A 22,804-nucleotide genomic window follows, 5' to 3' on the forward strand; every position below is an offset into this window, starting at 1 on the left:
AGAGAGAGAGATATATATAGAGATAGATTACTGTACATATACACACCAGAAAGTTCCACAGCAGCGAATGAGATCATTTTTTGATACAACTCTCGTTTTAAAGTTGCTGAAAATTGCCTTGTGATATTCGTTAAAAACCTTTTGATTATTGTAATTTGTCCAATAAGGTAAGGGTGCTTGAACATCAAGCTAGATCCTCTTCTGAGAAGCTTCCCTGTGTTTGCGGTGATTGCAACCTAATGATACTGATCCGCAGTACGATGAAACTCATCAGCTAATTGCTGTATAGGAAGGTCACTCGACAATTTAAAGCACCTCAACCTGCAGGGAAGTGCATGGAGAGACTCATTGGCTTACTTAACGAATGCAAAATGGAAAGTACTGTCTTCAACTGAATGCACGCTTTGACACAATACGTACAGCGTCTTGCAAAACTATTAGTGCAGTGGTGTCAGGTATTACTGGTTGCGAATTAACGATGCAGAACCGTTTGAGCGTTGTCTGATCGGTGCAAAAACATGTAATGGCGTGGCCGCGGCGTGTATCCTGCACACACTCACGGCGCCATTCAATTCCTGATTTTCAATAAGTTGGCGACGATGACAATGTTAAAGAAAAACAGCGGCTTCTTCGCCAACCTTGAGTTCTTTTCACATTTACAATTACTCTCCTTTTATCAATCCAGCGTCTTTGCAAAGGACGCAATTCAGTCATTTTCAAGCTCTTACTCAAATACAAAAAGAAGGAACTTTAGCTACACAGTGTTCAGTAGCCTTACAACTAATATCAAAACAAACTAGTAATGAATTTTCCACTCAAACGTGGGATATGATAAAACCTGGCCTTTATTTAATTCCATTCATCTATGTACGGTACAGAAAATCCAATACGACACTTGACAGTAGGTCAAGACAAGTTTCTATTGGAAAGGGAGGGAGAAAATTACATGGAAGCATTCAGTCATGTTTGATAGAAAGGATCATGCTTTAATCATCCCACAGTGGAGAAATGTGCATGTTTATAGCAGAAATGAACAAATAAAAACACATGCACTATGGAATCTGCTCAGGTCAAAATGTTATATTTTTCAACACCATTATATGCTGTTAGTTCGCATTTATCTACGATTGAGCAGAGTAATACATTTCCTTTTCACTTTATATTCCTCCGAGATGGAGAAAATTTACCAAAGAAGGTTTGCCCCTTTACAACTCAAGTTATCGCAGAGTGTCATAATATTGCATGGAAAAATCCTTTATTGGGCTCTCATTCATTTAAAAACAAACTTTTGATACCATTTATTTTCAATTGTAGTGGTGTGTTTTTAATACGGAAAATGGCACTGCGTAATATTGTACTTCATAAAAACGCAGAGTACTAACATCATTAGTATCATGAGTTAATGCTTCACTTCAATTCATTGTGCTGCTCCTTCTCGCTTGCTCAACTTGACAATAGACACGTAAGCACAAATGGAAACAATAATAGTTTGACAACTACTGTGATTCAGAAAGATGCTAATAATATTTTTTGCAGAGGATAAAGAATACATGTCTGCGAGTATTGTGATGTTGTGTGTCTAGATAGTAAGCGTTTTCCATCATGTGTTAGCATTAAGCTAGTGGGGGCATTCCTAAGGCAAAACTGTTTGGTTGTTAAAGACACATGTGTTTTAGTTTTGTCTTTGTTTTATATTTACTTTGGCAATAAACATTAACTGGGTGTGGCAATAAACAGCTTGAAGCCTTTTTTTTTTTTCAGAATTGTTCACTATCTGGGGAACTACTCATTGATTGCAACCTCCGCTTTATCTTTTTTTTTTTTTGTTATGGTCTAAAGTTCATGTTGCCAAATAGGGCTCCTTGCTCTATAAGGTGCTAAGCACTTCTCAACAATGACATTAGCGCTGATGCTAACATAGGAGCATGTGGGATGGCAACAGTTTTCCGAAGTTCTAAAGTAGGTTATTGTAAATGGGCAATTTTATATTTCACATCGATATTTTTTTATCTTTTTGTAGGTGCAATAACTACACACTGTCCCTTTTAATCACAATATGTTTTGTGAGTACATTTGGAGTATTTAATGTGTCGATTTATTCGCCTTCCACGTTTTGGTGCCCTCCCGTGTGAATGTGTGCATGAGCTTGAATACATCATGCACTCCAGGGATATCCGCGCTAATGGAGGCTGAGGCTGTCGCGCTCGTATTGATTGCTCAGACCTACAGATTATTGCTGTGAAGAGTGACCAACAGTGGCTCGCAGAGGTAAAAAAAAAACAAAAAAAAAAAAAAACTTCACCAGCCGACAAGAGTCCGGCCGCTCTACGCCGAGGAGCAACACGTTTAATTGTTTGTGGTGTTCTCTGGCCCCGACTGCTGAGGGCCCTTGGGGGATGGAGGCTAGAACAGGCTCTGACCTTTACAGCCTCATTCACACGTAGACTGGGAAATGTATCAGTGATCCTTCCTTCACAATGGCTCCAATTACCAGACACCAACAAAATCGGGGCTCTTATGTATTGGAATAAGAACAGTTTATCCTTCGGAGAATAAAGTGCAGCTTATGAACCAGACTGGACAAAAGTGGGCCAAATACATAAACATGCTTCTACTGAGAAGTATATAACCGTCAAGGTAAAGATGTGATTGCCGTAAACCCCCCTCCATCACGGATTCCAGGTCAGTGGTTTTTATTTTGTACAGTTAATAACTATTTTGGTCTAACTCTCCTTTATATTGGGTGCACTATAATTCCACTTCCAACCACAAGATGACGGCATGCTTAATTAGTTTGCGACGGTTAAAACTTGAAAGCAGAAGAACGAAACTGGAAGTAGTGGTTTTAAACCAAGGTTTTGTTGACAATTGTTGAACGTTATCTGCCTAATCCTGCTTTTTAAGCCTACAGAAAGTGTCGACTGTGGTTCATTTTATAACGTACACATTTGGGCAAGATTATTGCTGTATAGTGTGAGACGATAAATTTGTTAATTTGGAAAACCGGGATTTGTTCAGTGTAAATACACAGAGGGATTGGCAGATTGCTCCGCTGGCAGTAGAATGTTTTTGTGTTTCACTTATTGCGGGGGTGGGCCGGAATGTAACCCGCTCGATGGAAGAGGGTTTACTGTCTATCGCCATGACTTTTCCGCCACACGTATTGATGCACGGCTGCAACAAGGACTATACGGGCCGGGGGAAAAAAGTCATCCTGTCGGTATCTGAGCGCATCAGCATTCAGCTCGGTGGTTTGCAATTATAATGAATATTAATGGCTGTTTTCTCATACATAATATTCTCATAATGACTCTACAAAGTAAATGCAGCCCTCCTACAACAACCATTTATCATAACTACGAAGCAAAGCTGTAACACTGTCACCCGCGAAGGAGATAAAGCCATCAGCCCGTTTATTCCCTTGTAATTCCAACATGTGACTAAGTTGCTGTTTCATGAAGTAAATTATACATCTTTTTACAATCAAACCACACACTATAAACTATATGCGGCATAGTTTATATTGCCGTATTAGTGCAATTATGTGAAATGAATAGCATGCTGGTATAAAAGACTCTCTCACGCTTAATGTATTATGTTGACTAAATAGAAATGGGAATGTCTGTATGTGCTGGGACTTTTTTTTTTTTTTTTTTTTTTTTGCTGCCCACTTCTTTCAAATGCCTTTTCCCCTGAGCCATTAAAACAGCAGAGGAGCCCGGCTCAATCCTCACAGACATTATCTGTGAGCGACTGAACCCGGTTTGGGAATTGGTAAAGCCAAGGGAGAAATAGACTTGGAATGGAACACCTTGGCAAATTCCATTTCACAACTGAAGTGGTCTCCTTGTGAAAGATCATTTGGTTTGGAGTGAGTAAACAGAAGGGACTTGATCGCTCACAATGACTCGCGTGTGTGCGAAAGCTGCGGATTACAGCCGATCAGGAAGTCTTGGCGCTGTTTGGAAAGGCGAAAGCCTGGCAAAATGAATGCAACTTCAATTGCGCTGGAGTCGGGTTTCCTTATGTCGCCCGGCTGTGAATGGATCTTGGGAGCCCTGTTGAGGATTCCCACAATCGGCGTTTTGTTTGGTTAATGAACGCTTGTGAGGCTTGCACATGTGTAGTTGCATTGCTTGCCTAATTCATGGACAGATGAAAACGCTAAAGATAACACTTAATTTTGATTGAGTAGGGACCGCTCCAGTTGAATTCTACCGGTGTTGTGCAATTGATTTATTTTTAGCAATCGGCACTAAAATATTGGTTGGTTTCACAATGACAAATGTGCTTTTAATGGCAAAATATATTTTATATTTTATATATATATATATTTTTTTTGCAGTGCTTCGCAATGGAAGTAGCGACATTTTTCTATTCTTTTATCATTTCTGATGCGGCTTCCACGAGGCCTGCACACCAGTTGCAACTTATGTCTTGTCTACATATGTTCTGCTGCTTTAGAAATGAGCAAAGCCGAGATATATACAGGCTTCTTTCGAAATTTCACGAAAAAAGTTTAAAGTATTACTTTAGTTGTGTAGTGAGGAAGGAAAACCAGTTTGGCAATGATCCAATTCCTATAAACTTTTCTTTTTCTTGTCCTGAAGTGATTCTTTTGCATATTTTGCTTGAGAAATACAGTGGTGCTCTCTTCTTTTCCATACAATAGTTTCAACAAGCATATGGCATGCATTTTTTTTTCCCCTCAATGCAGTGTCAACATTTATACAACGTACATGCAAGTATGTTTCCCATTGTCCATTCTACTCAAAACCATATACCAGTGTGATACTAATTGCAATATTGCTATTTGTAGAAACACCTTGGACTTTCTGTGAGGGCAGAATAATAAGTGGAATATTTTACACAGGGCTGGCATGGTAGCATCTCCCATGTTATTCACATTTAATTCGTATCACTGTGTTGCTCTGGCGAGATGCTGGAAGAGTAAGAGAGGCTGACAGAAGACACCCATGATGAGGATGTTGTTGTTGTTGTTGTCTTTCCAATTACATTACACATCCACAGCTGGGAACTAAGACTGGATTTGGTTTGCATCCACATTGAACTGAAATAAAAATAAAAATACTCTGCCCGGTAAACTACTTGCTAGTAATCTGGGTGGCATGTTTCTTCCAAAACTTAATATTATTTATTGCTTCACTTTCTAAAAACATAAAAAAAAAACCTAATTGCATTACAATGTCACTCTCAGAATTTCTCAGAATCCAAGGATTTCCTCTCGCGCCGCAAAATTCAGCCACCGCCCTCTTCCGCTGTGAGATGACTACTAGGCTTTTCATTTTTAGTCAAAAGAACTACTTCTTGTGCAGTTTAAACAGCCCGTTTTTTTTATTGTTCAATGTTTTACAAGACATCAAGATTGGAACGTTGAGAGTACGCGACTGGTTATGAAAAAAAAAAAAAAAAAAACGCGATCAGCAAAAATCGCGTTCAGCAGGTCTGGCTTTTTAAAGATTGGGGATCGGTGAAGTGCCAGAGAATTGCGATCGGTGCACCCCTACTAAAATGCAATTTTGCTAGAGTTGATTAGACATGCCAGGCTTTGGATACATATGGACGGATGAATATTGTAGATGCTGTAAATAGATACTGTAGATACTCTAAATACTATTGATAGATACCATAGTTAGATCGGTATTGTGCAACGTGATCTCTTTTCATAAAGGCAATTGTTTTCACTTTTAGGGCGGTGTGAATTATTCGCGGTCGGTCTGGTTCCCTATGCCCCGCGAATTGCGGGGCTTCACTCTATTCTTATCCTTGACGCGACTCTCGTACTGGATCTCATTAAGGCTCACCCTGACATGGGCTAGCTGCATGTATTGATGGAGAACACCTGAACCCTCACTGAAGGCAGACCCCGCCTGTTCTGACAGACCCATCAAAGCGGGGACGCCTGACTCAGCCCAGTCTTGACTGACTGAGTTGCGCCTGCCTCCGAGAGCCCAGTCCAGCACTGCCTTGCCCACTGGCACCCGGCCAAACTGGCACAAGCGCTGCTGTCCTTCACTCCCACCTCCCGTTCCATGCTGGGTTTCCTGCTATTCAATTATTTACAGTAACTTTGTATCGCAAAGGTGCTTGAGTTCCAGTTTATGTTGCATGCGTGTGCAGAAAGAGACAACGTAGCGCTACAGAAGCTTTGTTATTACAACGGTGCCGTTTCTTTTCTTTTTTTTTTTTTTTTTTTTTTTCTTGTCATGCTTGCCGACCATATGACACAGAGCTTGTACAGTATGTCTTGGACCAGACTTTTGAACAGTCCCTGCATCATCTGGTGTAGCTGTCACATCCACAATTACGTTATTGCTGTCTCACTCGCAAGAGCAAGAGTGTCAGAGCTCTCGGAGCCAAACAGATGGAGCTCGTTGGCAACAGACGGCATGCAAATCATGGATCATTTGATTGGAGATCTTATTTAATTATTCGACCAAGTGGCTGTCTCGGAGAAGCCTCAATTCATACCGTCGAGTGTATGATAAGTGTAAGCAACTGTTGGGATAATCAACAAAACATGAGCGATGCAAAGGACGGGAATTGACGTCATGCGCGCCGGTAAAAATGTATTTGGGGTTTGCATTAAAAAATCTGGCGCGGGGAAAACAGCCTTGAGCCTTAATTAGCTAATGAGTGTCAATTCAACCATTTGGCATATCCCCGCTAAGTTTTATGTTTATATCATAATGAAGGCGTTGGCGAGGGGGCGGCAAGAGTCGCCGCGAAATTCGTAGTCGCATAAATTTCTCAACTGTTGCATTCAGCAAAGCAGAAGTGACGTCTGTTCACTTTTTGATTTACAAAACTGGGGCTTGAGAACTGGCGCGGCAGCTTGAGCAAACGTACCAAATTAAAATCATGTCAAATGAGAGCCAGGATTTCAAGTAGGGAAGTAAATGAAATGAAACATTTAGTGCCGGCTGAACCGTTTTTGCAGCAAAACAAAAATGAGCTGTGTTTAACATTCAAGTAGAATGCTGAAAAGTGACAATTGCTGATCTCCATGGAGATCAATAACGGCGGCAGGATCATTGTGTAAAGTGTCTTCAGGTTTAATGCAGAGAGGATGTCATTATTATTTTCCTTCTCCTAATGACCATCATTATGCACGGACACTGATTGAATTCCATTTGTTACCTACGTTTGAGGCTGAGTGGAATAATTACCATTTAAGTGCCTCCATTAAAATGCATGCACGGTTGTTCATATTCACACAATTTTTTTTGGGAATACGTTAGATTTTTTTTATTTTTATTTATTTATTTATTTTTTGTTATTGAAATACAAAATGCATCATATGTAGCCCAGGTTTAATTCGCTACTCAAGGTGTAATTCGATTCAAGCATTACTCGGCCATGCCTGCTCCTTTTTTCAAAACACGGAAGAATTAAAAGAACAGTTGCTATCAGTGCCGTGCACTCTCTTACATTTTAATTAAAATGGATCTACCGAAAAGACTAATCAATACAAACCACTTTTTCCCATATTGATTTTGTCAAACAATTCTATCCCATTGAAAATAGATGTTGATTGCAGGCATTCATTTCTGAATACAGTGCAACTCTAATCTCAATACATTTTTCACAAAAGGAATTAGAAAGAATCCCTTCCAGGGTCACTGTCATAAAAACCTTATTAACGATACACGCAATGTTGTCAGTAACATTGGAAAAAAAAAAAAATCTCAACAATAAAAAAAAGTCAACTATCACTCAAGTGCAAAAACGCTCTGCTGCAAGTTCCATTACAAATGACAAAGGCGTTGGGCAGCAATGGTTTGTGTCATGCACTTCACCCATCTTTTTTTTTTTCTTCTTTTGGGTAGTCGTAAGTGTAAAACAAAGTTAACCACTGCAAAAGTAAAGCACGTTAACCGCAGTAACGCCACATATGGTGACGCCGCAGTCTTTGACAGTGAATGCGTGTCACAAAAAGTTTGGGGAAAAAAAGGCAATATGCCCGGAAATAAGATCTTTATGATTTGAAATGAGGTTTTGGAAAAATATGTCATTTTTGGTCAAATTTAGAGGTTCCACTGTACTACAAGGTTTGAGGGATTGTTACACATCACCAGGTCTAAAGAAGTCAAGCAGAACTCAACAAAATTCCTTCATTTAATCCCATTGTGTCTTGAACTCATTCACTGCCATTCTCGTACCATTATTTATTTGTCTTTTGACATTCAATCCCAGGAATTTATTTGTATTTTTTTTCAAACGTTTGGGTAAAAGATGGTCTGAAAATGTCTGGCAGTGAATGAGTTAATGCGGAAGTCAGTTCAGAAATGTTCTTTACGGTAATTTGGTCAATGCGCCCCTACTAGTCCAAACGCAGTATTCTGATTAATATTGTGTTTGGGGAATATGAATTAAGCTAAAAAATAAACCTGTCAGCCTGCAAACGTCACATGACCAAACCCAGAAAACAGGTGAGCCGTGACTCAGGTCATTACCTGAGCGCTTAGGCACTGGGATGTCATTTTCAGTCGACAGCAAGCGGCAATCAAAAGAAAAATGGCTGCCTCCTGAGATGGATTAAAATGTGTGGATTGTTCTGCTTAATTCATATTCCACAAACGCATAAAAGAATTTGGGGGTACGTAAACCATATTGTAAAGACAATTTTTGACTTGACTTTTCCCTTAAATCAATGAAAAAAATAGCTTGTAAATAAACCCTTAAGTGGCCTAACAGCTCTGATAGCACAATGCTAACACAAAAGGTTTCCAGGCTAGTTTATCGTCTAAATTATACTGTTTATCGGAAGCTAAAGCAGATGACCTGGGGGGGTTTTCATGGAAGTGAGAGTGGTGCTAGTGGATACCAAAATGATTTGGAAGCTGCAAGTTTCAGGTAAAATTGTTCCACATTGTTGCTTTTAGGAAGTGAAATCCCACAAAAGCTTGCCACTTCTAATCTCCTTTACTGGTGGTCAGGTCAAGTAATGGAATGGACTTCCGTACCCATGCTGCAGGTAAATAGGGAAACACTTTTACTAAAAAAAAAAAAAAAGAAAAAAAAGCACCCTATTCCTTGAGATAGAGCTCCTATAAATAATACACTCACGGTGAAATGTGAGTCAAAATGAGATTTGGCCGTAGCTAATCAATCAATGACAGATGACTGCACTCGCACGTGCGCTAAAAAGGGGGGACAAATGCAGAAATGCGAGTGAACAAGTTGTAGTTTTGTGCCAACAGTAAGACTTCCTGGCGATTTATCAAAGTCAGCGGCGGCGAGCAGCGTGCCTGCGTGATTGTAGTTCACGGCGGACGGAATTGAGGCACAGCACTGAAAGGAATGTTTATGCCCTCAGCTGTGGCACTGTCAGCCTTGTGGAATTTACTGTAAATCACATTGCTTTTATTGCAAGATTTAGTAGCTTATCCTCTGTGGGCTCTATTCACTGCAAAGCTTGGCCCTATTAAGACTTCAAGTCCTGCTCGATGGGCACACTTGGAGACGCAGCTTGAAATAATGTGAGAAATGAGTGTTTAAGGACTAAATCATCCTGTTTTATTCCGATTTGGGATCATCTTTATTTGCCTAGTATTTTAAAAGCATGCGAGGAATTTGAGGCCAGTAGTTGGTTTCACTCGATCTTTTATGGCGGCAAACGCTACACGTTACGTGACAAAAATACGCACTTAGAATGTAGAAGAGCATTATTGAAAAATACAAATGTACAAGTGTGCAAAATTAATACAATTTCTTAAATGTTTTCGTTTGCAAAAAAAAAAAAAAGCATCCAAAATTCGGGAAGTATTGTACACAAGTACACATAAATTAAAAATAATTGTATACTTTCATTGCAATATGATATTTAATTTCTAAAATAATGTTTAAAAATGTATAGATAATAATTAGCAGCTGACACGGTACGTATTTTTTCAGGCTGATGCCGATTTTTGGCAGGAAAAAATAGAGATTACCGATTAATTAGCTGATGAATTAAAAACAAATATATAATGTATACGTGTTTTTTTTTTTTTTTGCATTTAAAAAGTTATAAAGACATTAATCCTTGTCATATGTGTGTTTGTTACCAGTAGTTGAATGTATCATATTTAACACGTGTTTTTTTTTTTTTTTTTTTTTAAATAAACTGTGACTATGTTGTGTATAAAATACTGACTTCCAGGTCAATTCCTAGGACAACCTGTGGTGAAAAAAAAAAAGGATTTGCTTTGCTTTGTTTTGAATGACCGGTCCATAGAATGACCTTATCAACAAATGTCATTATATATATTTGAGGATACAAGGTCTTGGTTATGTGTAATGAATAAAGAGACCAGTGTTACTTGTGTACAACTGCAAAATGGTTACGGTACTTAAAGCTAAAACAATCGGCAAACATTAGCCAAATGGCAGATGATTATGGCCGATGTTTGAAGGGCCGTAATCGGCCGATTACTCGGTTGGCTCCTAACGTATAATAACGTGTTGGTTTTGATGTAATTCCCCCGCATCACTAAGGAACCGATTCGTGTGTTACACATATATGTTTTTGGCATGCTCGACTTACCGGTTACATCCTTATGTATCCTCCAAGCCGTTGTTGGTGAGCAGCGTTTACTAAATACTGCAATTCCCATGTTCTACTATGGATAAAATGAACAATTGAGTCATTGTTTTGTTTTACCTGTAATTTTATTTTGGGTGAATTTCCCTATGAATGTTCTTGACTGCGGTTTCTACACTAATGTGAACTCATCAGTGCCTTGGCTGGTTGCATCCAAGTCATTTTTGCCTCAATTGCTTCAAGAGGCAATCACTTCCACACAATTAACAGAATTGTTAACGGTCACTTAATCAACTAATCGATTATTATGCCCACCCTTGAAATTAAATGTTACAAAACACCGAATGTTACTCACTTAAGTGATCAATTTTCTACATCAATCAGATTGGTGGGAAGCACAATCGAGCCTCCAAGAGCAAACAATTCCTAATATCCTCCTTCAAATCATCAAGCTTTGACATGTTCCCGAGCAGGATTCCAGCTTGTGATGGACATGAACTGTGATCTCGGAAGCCGTGTGCGCGGGTGTCGGCGTGATGTGTGCGTTGACGTGCTGTAGCAAGGGTTCAGGGAGGCAGCTGAGCAAAATAATTTAGAATGTCCTGCCTGCTGACACAAGGACAAAGGCACCGTCTCAACATGCCCATATGAGGAAGCAGACAATGGCTGTGGCTACACCTGGAAATGCACTGCTGTTGTTTTTCACCGTGACCTCTAAGCACGCCGAGATTTCCACAGGCTGCCCCCGTACGTGCGGACGGTCGCTCGGGCCGTTATTGCACTGCGGATCCACGTGCGGGAGCGCAGTGTAATTATTCCGTCGACGCAATCTGCTGCTGTACTGACCGATTTCAAAACACTCAATGACGAAGTGACGTGTATGGGATTACGTGCAGGCTATTTAATAAAATAGAATCTGCCGCCAACACGCACGCCGGACGGCTCTTTGTCTGGGGGAGCGGCACGAGCGGCGTCCCGCCTCGTGGGTCGGATTTCTCCGAAGACCTCATCGAGTTTGAATTAGCATGGTGCAGCCAGGGGAGTGGTGGAGGTTGAATCAATGCATCACTCTTAGGGCCTTGGCTATGGATATGAGAAGGCATAATGGGACTTTTGGTGCCGATGGTCATATCATGTGTCTAACCAGGGTCTCCCTGCATTGCTTCCCCAAAGGAGAAGAGATTACCTCCCTCTGTCAAGGCCACGGACACGTAATGAAGAGGTGCAGCCGGTGCAATGTCCCATTCTAATGTAGGAATGAAATAAATGTTGAATAACAAAACGTCATATGTAAAAATTGTGGCCGCCTATCTGTGGAGGTGTATTAAAAATGTATTTCAGCATAATTTTCAGTTCTGTACTTGGACCGGGAATGTGTTATGCGTGTTGTGCATCCAGCATTGTTTTGTACGGAAGCGTATTGCTGCCACACCGGAAAGACAAAAGTCAAATAGCATTTTAACGTGATCAGTTTGCCGTCCGCAATCGGCAGAACGTAACAAAGCAATTCCTTCCATTTCAGGTCACTGAATTACCGATGTAGGTATGTGTCTTCTTAATCTCAAATCTTTTGAAACACTTGGCTTTTATCTTATTTTATTTGTATTTTTTTTACAGCTAGACGAGCAGTGTAGTGATGTAGCTAGTGACTTTGATTTATAAGACAAAGAGGACTCTGTCAGTGACTTGATTGAAGTCAAACTTATTGCGTTTTAATGTGATAGCATCACGTTAAAATGTGAAACTCGTCACATCAAAATGTGATCACTTATCACGTTCAAACGTGAAACTTACCACGTCAACTTGGAACTCTTCATGTTAAAATGTAAAACCTCTCATGTTGACACGTGAACATTTCGCGTTAAAACGTGAAATGTTAAAATGTGGAACTTTTCACCTTAAAAGATGAAACATTATTTTAAAACGCGCCTTCATTGGTGCCGTCGGCCTCAATTGGCAGCTTCCCTGACCAGTTTTCAAGGGACGTCCAGCTCTCGGTAATGTGTTAAATTTTCTCCACCTGTTGACTGTCTTCATTGTGTTCCATTATATAGATTAGGCCTGATAAATGTTGTATCCTTCTTCGGACTGATACCTTTGAACAACAAAAAGATTCATCTCCATGCTGTTAGAGCACTCAGTGGTTAGCGGCATGTGCCGCAAGATGTAACCGCAAAAATGTCAAGAAAAGCATCCTAGAACACCTGAACTTTGTTTGGGGTTAATTGGAGGCACTTAAAATGGTGACAGGTGTGGGCTGATTAGGGGTGTTCCGATCTAGCTTGTATGCTGTCGAGGCCGATATCGTTCATCCATGATTTGGATCAGCCGATACAGATTCCGATAGCGAGCTGCTCCTTTTTCAATTTTAGTACTCACTAATGATTATTTTAATAATCGATTAATCTATCAATTATTTTTTTGATTTAGTCCGATGGGAAAAAATAAATATCAAAATTTACGCCACTTTATTATGGAAAAAAATGAATTCAAATTGAAAGTGCAGAAAATGTGTGAACATATTCAGTTATTCCAGTGTTAAGGAAGGGTTGAGGAGATGCCATACTATATAAGTATGAGCTGCGGGTGATTGTTTTTTGCGATCACCAGTGAAATAACTGAATGCCACATACTTTTCCACAGAAATCGCCCGATCAGGATCGGTGGGTGATCGATAGGCGCATCACTAGTGCTGACTCCCATTTAACCAGAGTTGAAATGTTATTGGTCAATTCTGAACTGAACAAATACACCCCCCGTTGTGAGGGTGTGCACACTTTTACAACCACATCACCTCAAGTGTTTATGTTTTAACTTCCCCACTTTTTCAACTGAGCTGTTCAGGTTATAGGTCACATTCATGGTGCGCAAAGACTTATTTTGTTCTCATTTGGTTTATTCTTGCTCTTAACCACACAATATGTCTTTCAGTAGTGTTTATTGAAGTGAAATTGTTTGAAGATTATACAGCTTTTCATACATGCATAATGTTGATTATGGCTTGTGGGAGGCGAACGGCTTTATTACAGCCTTTGTTCTGACAGCCGTAAATGCATGTTGTCCCTCTGATGCAGAGCCGGTTTAAATCCAGCGTCCAGTATGCAAACGGCTGTAATTAGACCATGAACATGTGCGAATGGCTTGGGGGGGGGGCAAGTGTTGTCACGATCGAGGCTCCTCGTGAACGCGCAGCTCATTAGGGGCTCTTCTTTGAATTTGGCTCTCTCCTGCAGGGATCATGCGCAGTGCGCAGCGCGCCTGCCTCCCCTCCAGTCGGCCGAGCAGCTGTCCAAGGGCTTGGAATTCCAACATGGCAGAGGCAGTGGTCAGTCTCGCTCGCAGCAGCAACTTGGAATGCTCTCCGCTGTCGAGCCGCGGCTCCGGCAGCCTTTAACGCCCCGCCACGGCCGCCAGACTTCCGCACTCGGATCGATGCTCGCGTAAAAAAGCCCGCAGCCGCCCTGTCACCTACACAGGTAAGCCTGCAGCCTCCCTCCGTGATATATGTTTTTTTTTTTATTACGCGCTTCGCGCGAGTCTCCCTCTCTGTTGCCATCTATTCGAACGCGTCCATGCAGCTCCATCGCCTAAAAAAAAACAACAACAAAAAACAAAAAAAACAAAAACAAGCATGACTAGACGCCGCGGCTGTAGGATGATGACGCACGTTTGCATTTTGAATAAGTTGAAACAACAAGTTTGTGCACGTTGATTTGAAAGAAAACGGGCGGAGAAACTCGACTCGTATTAATAAGCGTCGGGACGCGACGACTCGCTATATCAACTGTTTGCAAGTAATCTATTTCCAAAAGTGAAGGAGGAGGAGGAGGGAGAGGAGGAGGGGGTTCGCTCTTCCTATGAGGAACGTGTGTAGGTGTGTGTGTGTGTGTGTGTGTGTGTCTCGTGTCATCGCCAGTGTGTCTCATCAGGCTCTTGCAAGAAGTGTCACACTCCCGTGTAGCCTTCTTAAAAACAAAAACAAAAAAAAAACACCCTCGCTGTCCTCCTCTTCCTCCTCGCGTGCATGCACGGTGATTTGCGTGGACAACACGGAGCCGTGCGTTAAAAAAAAAAAAAAAAAAAAATCCTTGGTGTGTGTGTGTTTGTGTGGAAGTTGTGAAAGGAGATCTACAGTAGTGTGGCTGCGATGAGAAGCAACCCGTTGGAATTCCACCTGGTGAACATTGCGAATCTGCTGTCTTCCTTCTGCTCTCCGTTCCAGGCGTGAAGACATGATTACTAGCACCAGCTTTTATGGTATGTCACCTCTTTTCATATGAATTCTATTACCGATGCTGTTTTATTTCATCTTGTGCCTTTCATAGCCACAAAAGAGGATTGCGTTTGTGAATGTTATATGTATGCATGCAAAGTTTTATGTTTATTTTTTTTCCTCCCCCACGTCTTTCCCCGCTAAATGTACAGTATGTGACAGTTGAGACCTCTGTGCAAAGTCATGTTCCATTTCTAATCAATAGATGTGACACTATCAATTAGGTCCAACGTACAGCTCATTAGGGAGACTAAAGGACTAGAACCACGTTTAATTATATTTCTGCTATTGCTGCAATTCAACTTTTCCTTTCTCATTTTTGCTCACTGTCACACTTATGTATAATTAATATCAATTCATTTAGAAGAGACATTTTAATGCAACAATGTTTTAATGATGGGTCAAAAGGCTTTGAGGGAAATTCATCATTATTATTTTTTTTAAGCATTTTACACCTGCTCTGCATGATAGGAGTTTGCTCATGAAAAAAAACAACAACAGAAAGCTGCCTTAAAATTAAGTAAAAGACTCAAAATATCTACTCACCTATTTTTGACATGCTGGATGAATTAGACACCCATCCATTTATCGTTAATACTTTCAGGCTTATTTAAATGCAAGAGTTTTGCAACCCTGCATAATTTTAAAAAACGACACAACAATGTTTAGCTGATTAGACTGTAAAGTGTGTATGATGCACAGTGTGGGGGTGGGGGGCACATAGTTAAATGATTTAAAAAAAAAACAAACAAAAAAAAAAAAAAACATACGCACCCAAAGTGAGCATAAGTTGTGTGCTTTAGCAAACAGTCTGTCCTAAGTGAACCACCTCCATAGACCAAAGCACTTAATTGTATTCAAACATTTCATTTGCATGTTTCCGCCTGCTTCTGCAGAGGAAATTAGCATCGTCAGCAATGAGCTCAAGTATGTTTTCATTCCTCTTGAAAAAAAAAAAAAAAAAAAAAAAAAAACAGCATTCCAGCACCCATCATTCAGTGAGGGACATGGAGAGAAAAAAAAAATGTACATCCATTATGTTGGAGTGTTTACTTCTAATGTGTTGTTGTAAAGTGGGTTTTAAATTTGTTGTTCAGATTTATTTTTTGGTTTTTTATTGTGGCTGTGAAGTCGGTTATTTGTACTTGAAAAAATTTCATCATACCCTTTTTTTCTCCATTAATTTTACCAGCATTTGGTAATTGGACATGCACACAGAATGTTAAATACAAAATTCTGTCAGTGATTAAAACAAAATGTAAAGTTATCCAAAATAGCAGTACATTGTATGGCTTTTTCACATTTATTTTTTTTTAAGATCAACATCTAATTCCACCCTTTCCAAAGAATGATAATGCTCAATTTAGATTGCCACTGTCCAACAATATATTCCATCTTGTATTGGTGCACAACTGCACTGTATTGGACATGACTTTTTGTATTGCATATTATTATTTATTTATGGAGTGCAGTTCCACACCACTGCAAACTACAGCCACAGTAGCATTTATTAATAAATTATTGTTTTTTACTCAGGCGTCATTTTCAATTCAGCTCTCGTGTGGGGTGCAATTAGACTGCCCATGTGTACCTAATGAAGTGTCCAGCCAGCCCACAAGTAAGGGGGTGGTTTTGACGAGGGGTCCCTGTCGTGTTTATAGGTGGCGGCGCCTTACTTAACCTCGCTCAGGCACCTCCAGTGTGCGTGACAGCTGCGTCACATCTGAAAATTAAGATATTAATCCAAGCTGTTGCTTGATATGAAGCTCGGCGGCGTCATGCGATGACAGAGCGCTCGCCCCTTGTTTTCATCTGCCACTCTGCTGAATGTCACACACGTTCACACTTTCAAACGCTGCAGCTAAATGAGAACAAGAAGCTGACGTGAAGGACTTGGAGAATACCTTGAACACTGCTTACCGGTCTTGTTTTATGTCGTCAGAGAAGAAGAAATGGGATTGTCTCCCCCCCCCCTTTATTAACTTATTTATTATTTATGTACAAACCTGCAAATTGCAACTATTTAAATTCCCTGAAATGCTTTTAATGAACGCAATGTGTATTCGCTCACCTCACAGTAGCGGCCACAACAAAGTCAATCGGTGTTCATAGTCGAAAAGAGAGGAGTTTCTTATTTTTTGCCACTCTTGTGTTGCCGAATAACCAAATATTATAAATGCGCCATTAGAAAAGATATCACCTTTGAAAACCTGTGGCGTACAAATTGCAGTCATTGTCCACAGGGTTAAGTGCACCTGCGGCTATATCCCAAAAAGGTGTTAATTGAATTAAATGCTCATAACTATGGTGGCACATTTTTGCTCTACATAATGTGTCAAAGCAAGTTAATGATTCAAATGTATAGGTAATAAATTCATATGTTTATTACCGCGGTTATGTACAGTACACCTGCATATGTTAAAAAAAAAAAAAAAGCATATTGCAAATAATTACCTCCCTAATGTCAACTAATACTAAACATTACCTTAAAAAAGCCATTTCCCCCAGTAGCTTTTGCGTTGTGTAGGTGTACCCAACGTGTTCAAATATGTGATCGCGGAGGAATTGCTGTATGATAATGCGCATTTGATTCCCCCTCCGACTTGATTGCCACGCGTGTTCCGGTGCAGCGTGTGAGGCCTCTGTAAACGATCGTCCATAATGGGCAGCGTGTAACACCATTAGTGACGGTGTAAATTGACAGCGCGGGCCCACAGCGTCGCTATAAGGGAGCAGTAAACATCAACACTGACACACCATGTATGTGCACTAATGGTGACAAGAAAAGCCGGCTCGTGATTACCTTGTGGTGTAATAAAAAAAAAAAAAGAGAGAGAGAGAGAGAGAGAGAAAACACAGCCCCTGGGATGTCGGTGTTGTTGTTGTAAATCAATACAATGTTCATCTTTAGAGATGGAATTGACATGAAGCCCTTTGACTACACGGTGTGAGATCAGTGCGGGATTGTCGTCTTTCAGGACGAGGTGTTAAACGCCGGCTTAACTCATTTTCATACCCGAAAAAAAAAAAAAAAAAAAAAAAAAAAAGCAAAGAAGGTCCCTAGTGGGAGCGTGACACTCCACACAAACGGGCATAAACGTATTCCTCCCTGGCTCGTCTTCCTCTTTTCCTGCTCTCCATTCCACCTGCTTTCTACATGGCGGTTGTTTTCCCCCGGTGGCCGCTCTCCATGTTATCCGTGCGCACGCTGACAATTCCTGCAGTGATCTAAAGTTGGGCCGCGTTACAAAGTGGAGGCAGCTGTCTGTTGCTACACTGAGGGATGTGTTTGCTCTACTGCGAAGATGAAGGACCGTGAATCCTTGACATCCTCTTTCGAACCCTTCCCTCCCTCCCTCCCTCCCTCCTCGTCTCATTTAGACACATGCAACTGTCACCCCCCCCCCATCTTTTATTTGTGTTTTGAGTGACAGCATAGGGTCTAAAATGCATCCTTTTTCTTAACCGTCGATGTGTCTCCGTGTTGTAGTCTCTCTCCGAGGAAAGGCATTTGATTGAGATTTAGTCAGACAAAACAAACCAGGTTGCCTAATTAGTCATTCTCGCGGCATAGTTTTGTCGATGCATTGCCGCACCACACAATCCATTCTGGGAGGCTCAGGAAACGATGTAAATTGAGTTCATGTTTCGGGTTCAAACGGCCGCCGTCGTAAAACCGTTAATAAATGTTCAGGAAATATTTTCAGATGCGTGGTAACAAACTGCACAATGTTTTGGATAAGGATACGGGAACCTTGGCAATGTTTTTGTTTTAAAGCTATTGCTAGAATAAGTCACAGTATTCAGTAACCCACTGAATCCCTTCACGGTAACTGTGTATAAGTGTAAAAATTATAATTAAAAGTACAGAATTGGTCAAAAAATAAGACCACAAAAAAAAAAACCAATCATTCAGCCGTCTGTGGTGCAAAAAAAAAAAAAAAAAAAAAACACAACATTGCTGATATTATCAAAAATACAAATATATAGGCTCCTCCTCCTGGCTAATGTTTGTGGTAACGCGCTTATTCATTTCCGTTTTTCGGACCTGCCTACTATGTATTCTTATTTTCTCTCTCACTCACTCTTGCTACGCTAATTTACCTGCTAATTTGCTGTTCATAGTTGATTACTCTCCACTGTAACGCTGTTCCATCCAAACTTCTGTTAAGTCTACTACCGTACAGTATACCACCTATGCCCTTATTTGGCGTTTCGCGATCCTACTCAACTAGCTCGGAGCGGGATTTAAAAAAAAAAAAAAAACAACAACAAAAAAAAAACTGTGCTGGCAGCTTCTCCCGCTCTGTGGTCCAACATGCTTGAAGCCATTTTCACACTGAGGCGAGATACGATGTTGTTACCAACAGGCGTTATCATGATTGAGAGGTGGAGTCCATATCTATATTGTCGGCCGTTTTCATACCGTCTAGCGCTTATACTACGCACCTCTCGCCATGTACTGTTGAAGTTTTGACTGCAAATTGTTGATTTGTGAAATGTATTCTTCTCTTCTTTTTCTTCTGCTAGTGTTAGCGAATATACTTTCAGCTACGTGACTTAAAATGACTTCTAATCAGGACAGAGACGTGTATACTGCTTCCGGGTGTTGCACTAAATCCCATTTCTGGTTGGATGGTAATCTTTCCGCTTTCCACGTCGTCAACACCCAAAGTCATTTGTGGAGTAAATCTTTCGGACTGTCTTGTAGTCTGAAGTGATGCGAAATTGTCTTTGCGCTAGAGCATTATGTTCATATTTGTAAAAATCTCATAGCACACCACCAATGAAACTAATAACGTAAGAGATGAACACGGAAGGAAGCCCTTGACGTATTCTGTCGTGAGATTGGCAACAGGTGGATGCATCTTTATTTGTTTGCCTGTCCCTATACGTCGCTGGCATGGATAGATGAACAAGGATGAGAAATAATAATTTTCAGACAAACATAACGAAATTGAATCATTTTGCACGGAACCCCTGATGATTGGATGCTTGATTTGCGTGTTTTTGTTTCACCTTCCGAGGCATGTTTTTCCCCCAAAATGTTGCCATATAAAATTCTGACACGTTTAAGGAAGAACCTGTGACTGCAAATGTCTCCAAACCGTTTGACTTAAGAGCAATGTCCCACTACTCCCCCCTTTATTCCATTTTAATTGCACATTATCCCGCCATTGAAAATGTGTTTGCGTGCACTTTCCGAGCCTGTGCGCGTCTGTTTCTCTTTGTGCTTGTCAGCCGAACCCACGCCCCCCCCGCCACCCTCCACCCCCCGCCGCCGACCACTCCCCCATAGAACCACCTTGAGGGTGCACAGAATGTCTTGTTCCCTTTCTGTCTCCTCCTATTTGTTTTTATGAGCGGCTAATCTCTGCCGCACACGTTCCGTGATGCTGTTGCGCTCCCTGCCATGATGCGTAGCGTGCTTGCACACGCGTGGGCTTCCGCGTGCCAGCGACATGCCTGTGGTCCACATTTGCGGGGCTGCTTTATCGCCACCACGTCGGCGCACCGTCTCGTTCCCTTTCCTCGAGATGTTTCTTCGTCTCGGAAGGAGGCAAGGTAGCCGAATGCCTACTGGGGATTGGCCAGAATAGACAATCCCCGAGGTGTAGCAAAGTAGGTTTAGCATTGAGCCTTCTAATCGGGAGATTCACGCGCATTCATAAAGGTGCCTCTGTGATTATTATAAATGCGCCGTGCAAGCCGACGAGGCTTTATTTGTCTCCCCCCCCCCTTCCTAAATCATCTGTTTGGGTCACCTCGGTATGCTTTTTGCTCACGATTTACACACCGCGCTCAACATCACCGCGCTTTCCCTCCGACGAGGCCTCGATTGATGCCGTTTGAAACCCGCGCTTAAAATGGTATACGACGGTATTTCGTGGCCCCTTTTGTGTTGTTTTGCACCAAAGGATGAATGTTTGAGCGCATGATAAAGACAAACCTAAAAAAAGAAAAACATTGATGTATTTGTTCAAATTATTTACAGTGGCTCTCAGAATGTGCACTTGGGTGACTTTTGATAATAGCCAGCTCTTTTTGCCATCATTGTGCGCCTGAGTTGCTTATCATTGAGTAACCTTGGTGAAGGGAGGCGTTTTTTTTTTTTTTTTCCTCCTCTCTTCTCCCTCTCCTCCTCTGTCCTTCTTCCAAGGTGTTTCATTATGGCATGCTGTTGGGGAGTTTTGTATTGGGAGAATGCAGTAAGCCTTTCACAAGTGGATAAGAGAAAACTCAATATTTGGCCGTATTGAAATTCCTCCTGTGTTTTCACAATATGGTTTCGGACTAATCTGGCAATCGAGGCCGCCGTTCGGAGCCGGACTGAAAAGCCCGTGCAGCAGCAAGGGGCTATTACATCACTATTTCACCACACTCTTCAGCTTCATTATATGCAAGTCCCGGTAGCATGTGTTTGGAACTCTTTTCAACAAGCCCAAACCCTGAGAGCGATAACCCTGGCTTTACGTCGACAAATTGAATAGAAGCTCAACTTTGCTTCGAAATTCAGTTTGAATTAATTTTTGCAGACGAAGGGTGCGGCGGACTTAATGTAGCATCAATGTCACTCGTTTTCTCTTGCTATAGCACAATACGTTGTAGTTTGCATATTGAAATATGCAACTCGGTGATTACTATACATGTATGCAAGCATTAACTTGTTTATAGAGTAATGCTCACATTTAGCGCAGTAAAGTGCAAGCGATATGCATGCAAGTCTGAAGCGACGATCACCGGCCTCATGTTTCTTCGTTATTGGCGAAATTGAATTTAACGATAATTGTCGTCTCCAACTTTTTTTTTTTTTTTTTTTTTTTTTACAAGTCTATCTAAGCATGGATGTAGCAGAAATGGCTCTCATAGGCATTTCATCAAAAAAAGTAATTAATGTAATTTTATAAAACATGTACGGTGTGTGTGTATATACTCCCGTCTTTTTCATTTCATTAAAAAGAGGTCATGGAAATGTATACCTGAAAACCTTGACCGTTACTGATTAGAAATGAAGCCATTATGGCAAATAATAGCATTGCCAGCATAGCCTGTCAACCTTATTTTTAAAAAGTCCTTTCATTATTAATGAATCACATTTACCTCTTTTGATAACAGCTTTACTATTCCAGTTCAAAAGCGCTTACTTTTCAAAATTACTTTTTCTGTTTTCAGGTATTGGTACGATTTTGAAAATGAATGTAATTGCGATTAACCCCCCGTCGTCGTCCTCCCCCCCAATATTACAATTGGGATTTAATGTGTAATTTTTTTTCAAGGTCCTCTTCCCATGTACTTTGCCATAAACGCAAGCAATACATTATTTAATCTGTATTACAATTAACTAAATCAGATTTACTATACATAAAAGTTGTGTTCTTATCGCTTATGCTTATCCTACAACAAAGGCAAATGAACCATCAATTACTCAACAACTTGAATTAGTCACTAAACACTTTGACTTGTAGTCTTTTAAGCTTTCACGACAACGTCACCAAATTCTACCGAACAAGTTGTGGCGTAAACCGAAGTCGGAATCCAAAAATGATGCAAACAAATCGGTGACTGTATCGCTTCAGCTTTTCTTGTTTTATAAAACAATGGCATGTAAACATGTGGATTATACTTCTTAAGCACTTTTTATTTATCTCGACTGTGTAAATAAATATATATAAATAAACAAGGCCTACCATAATAAAACATATTCCCCCCCCCCATTCTAGACAGATCTAGGCATATAAAAATAGGCACTCTAATGCTGTAAATACGCATGCTAAAACATTTGTGTTTTATCCCAATTTATGTAGCTTATAACTATTAGACTATTCGATGCCAGATTTCAGTTGAAATTACACTCCTTGCATACGCGTAGCCCGGAGTGGTCAGGAAAGATGGCAGCAATGGAGGTCCTTAACAATTCATTCATCGTGCGCAGAGCAGATCACCTGACGCCGGGTCGGCAGAATGCCAGACGCTGGCGGGGGGTG

The 22,804-nt window shown here is 40.8% G+C and overlaps 1 protein-coding gene across 5 annotated transcripts in view; it reads left to right on the forward strand.

The window, feature by feature from the left end:
* Positions 1–22,804, forward strand: part of fign (fidgetin) — a 66,959-nt gene that overhangs the window by 17,636 nt on the left and 26,519 nt on the right. For 3 of the 5 annotated variants that reach the window (XM_086052314.1, XM_086052317.1, XM_086052318.1), the window contains 2 exons: positions 13,780–14,022; positions 14,661–14,803. In XM_086052314.1, coding sequence (XP_085908440.1) covers positions 14,779–14,803 — 25 coding nt within the window. In that variant the 5' untranslated portion in view covers positions 13,780–14,022; positions 14,661–14,778. Of the gene's footprint in view, positions 1–11,719; positions 11,865–13,779; positions 14,023–14,660; positions 14,804–22,804 lie in introns of those variants that run through there. The other 2 variants (XM_086052315.1, XR_015089660.1) reach the window with 2 other exon arrangements.

Source organism: Filicampus tigris, chromosome 14 (assembly GCF_054856515.1).
Source record: "Filicampus tigris isolate MCC_2025a chromosome 14, RoL_Ftig_1.0, whole genome shotgun sequence".
NCBI classification, from domain to species: domain Eukaryota; kingdom Metazoa; phylum Chordata; class Actinopteri; order Syngnathiformes; family Syngnathidae; genus Filicampus; species Filicampus tigris.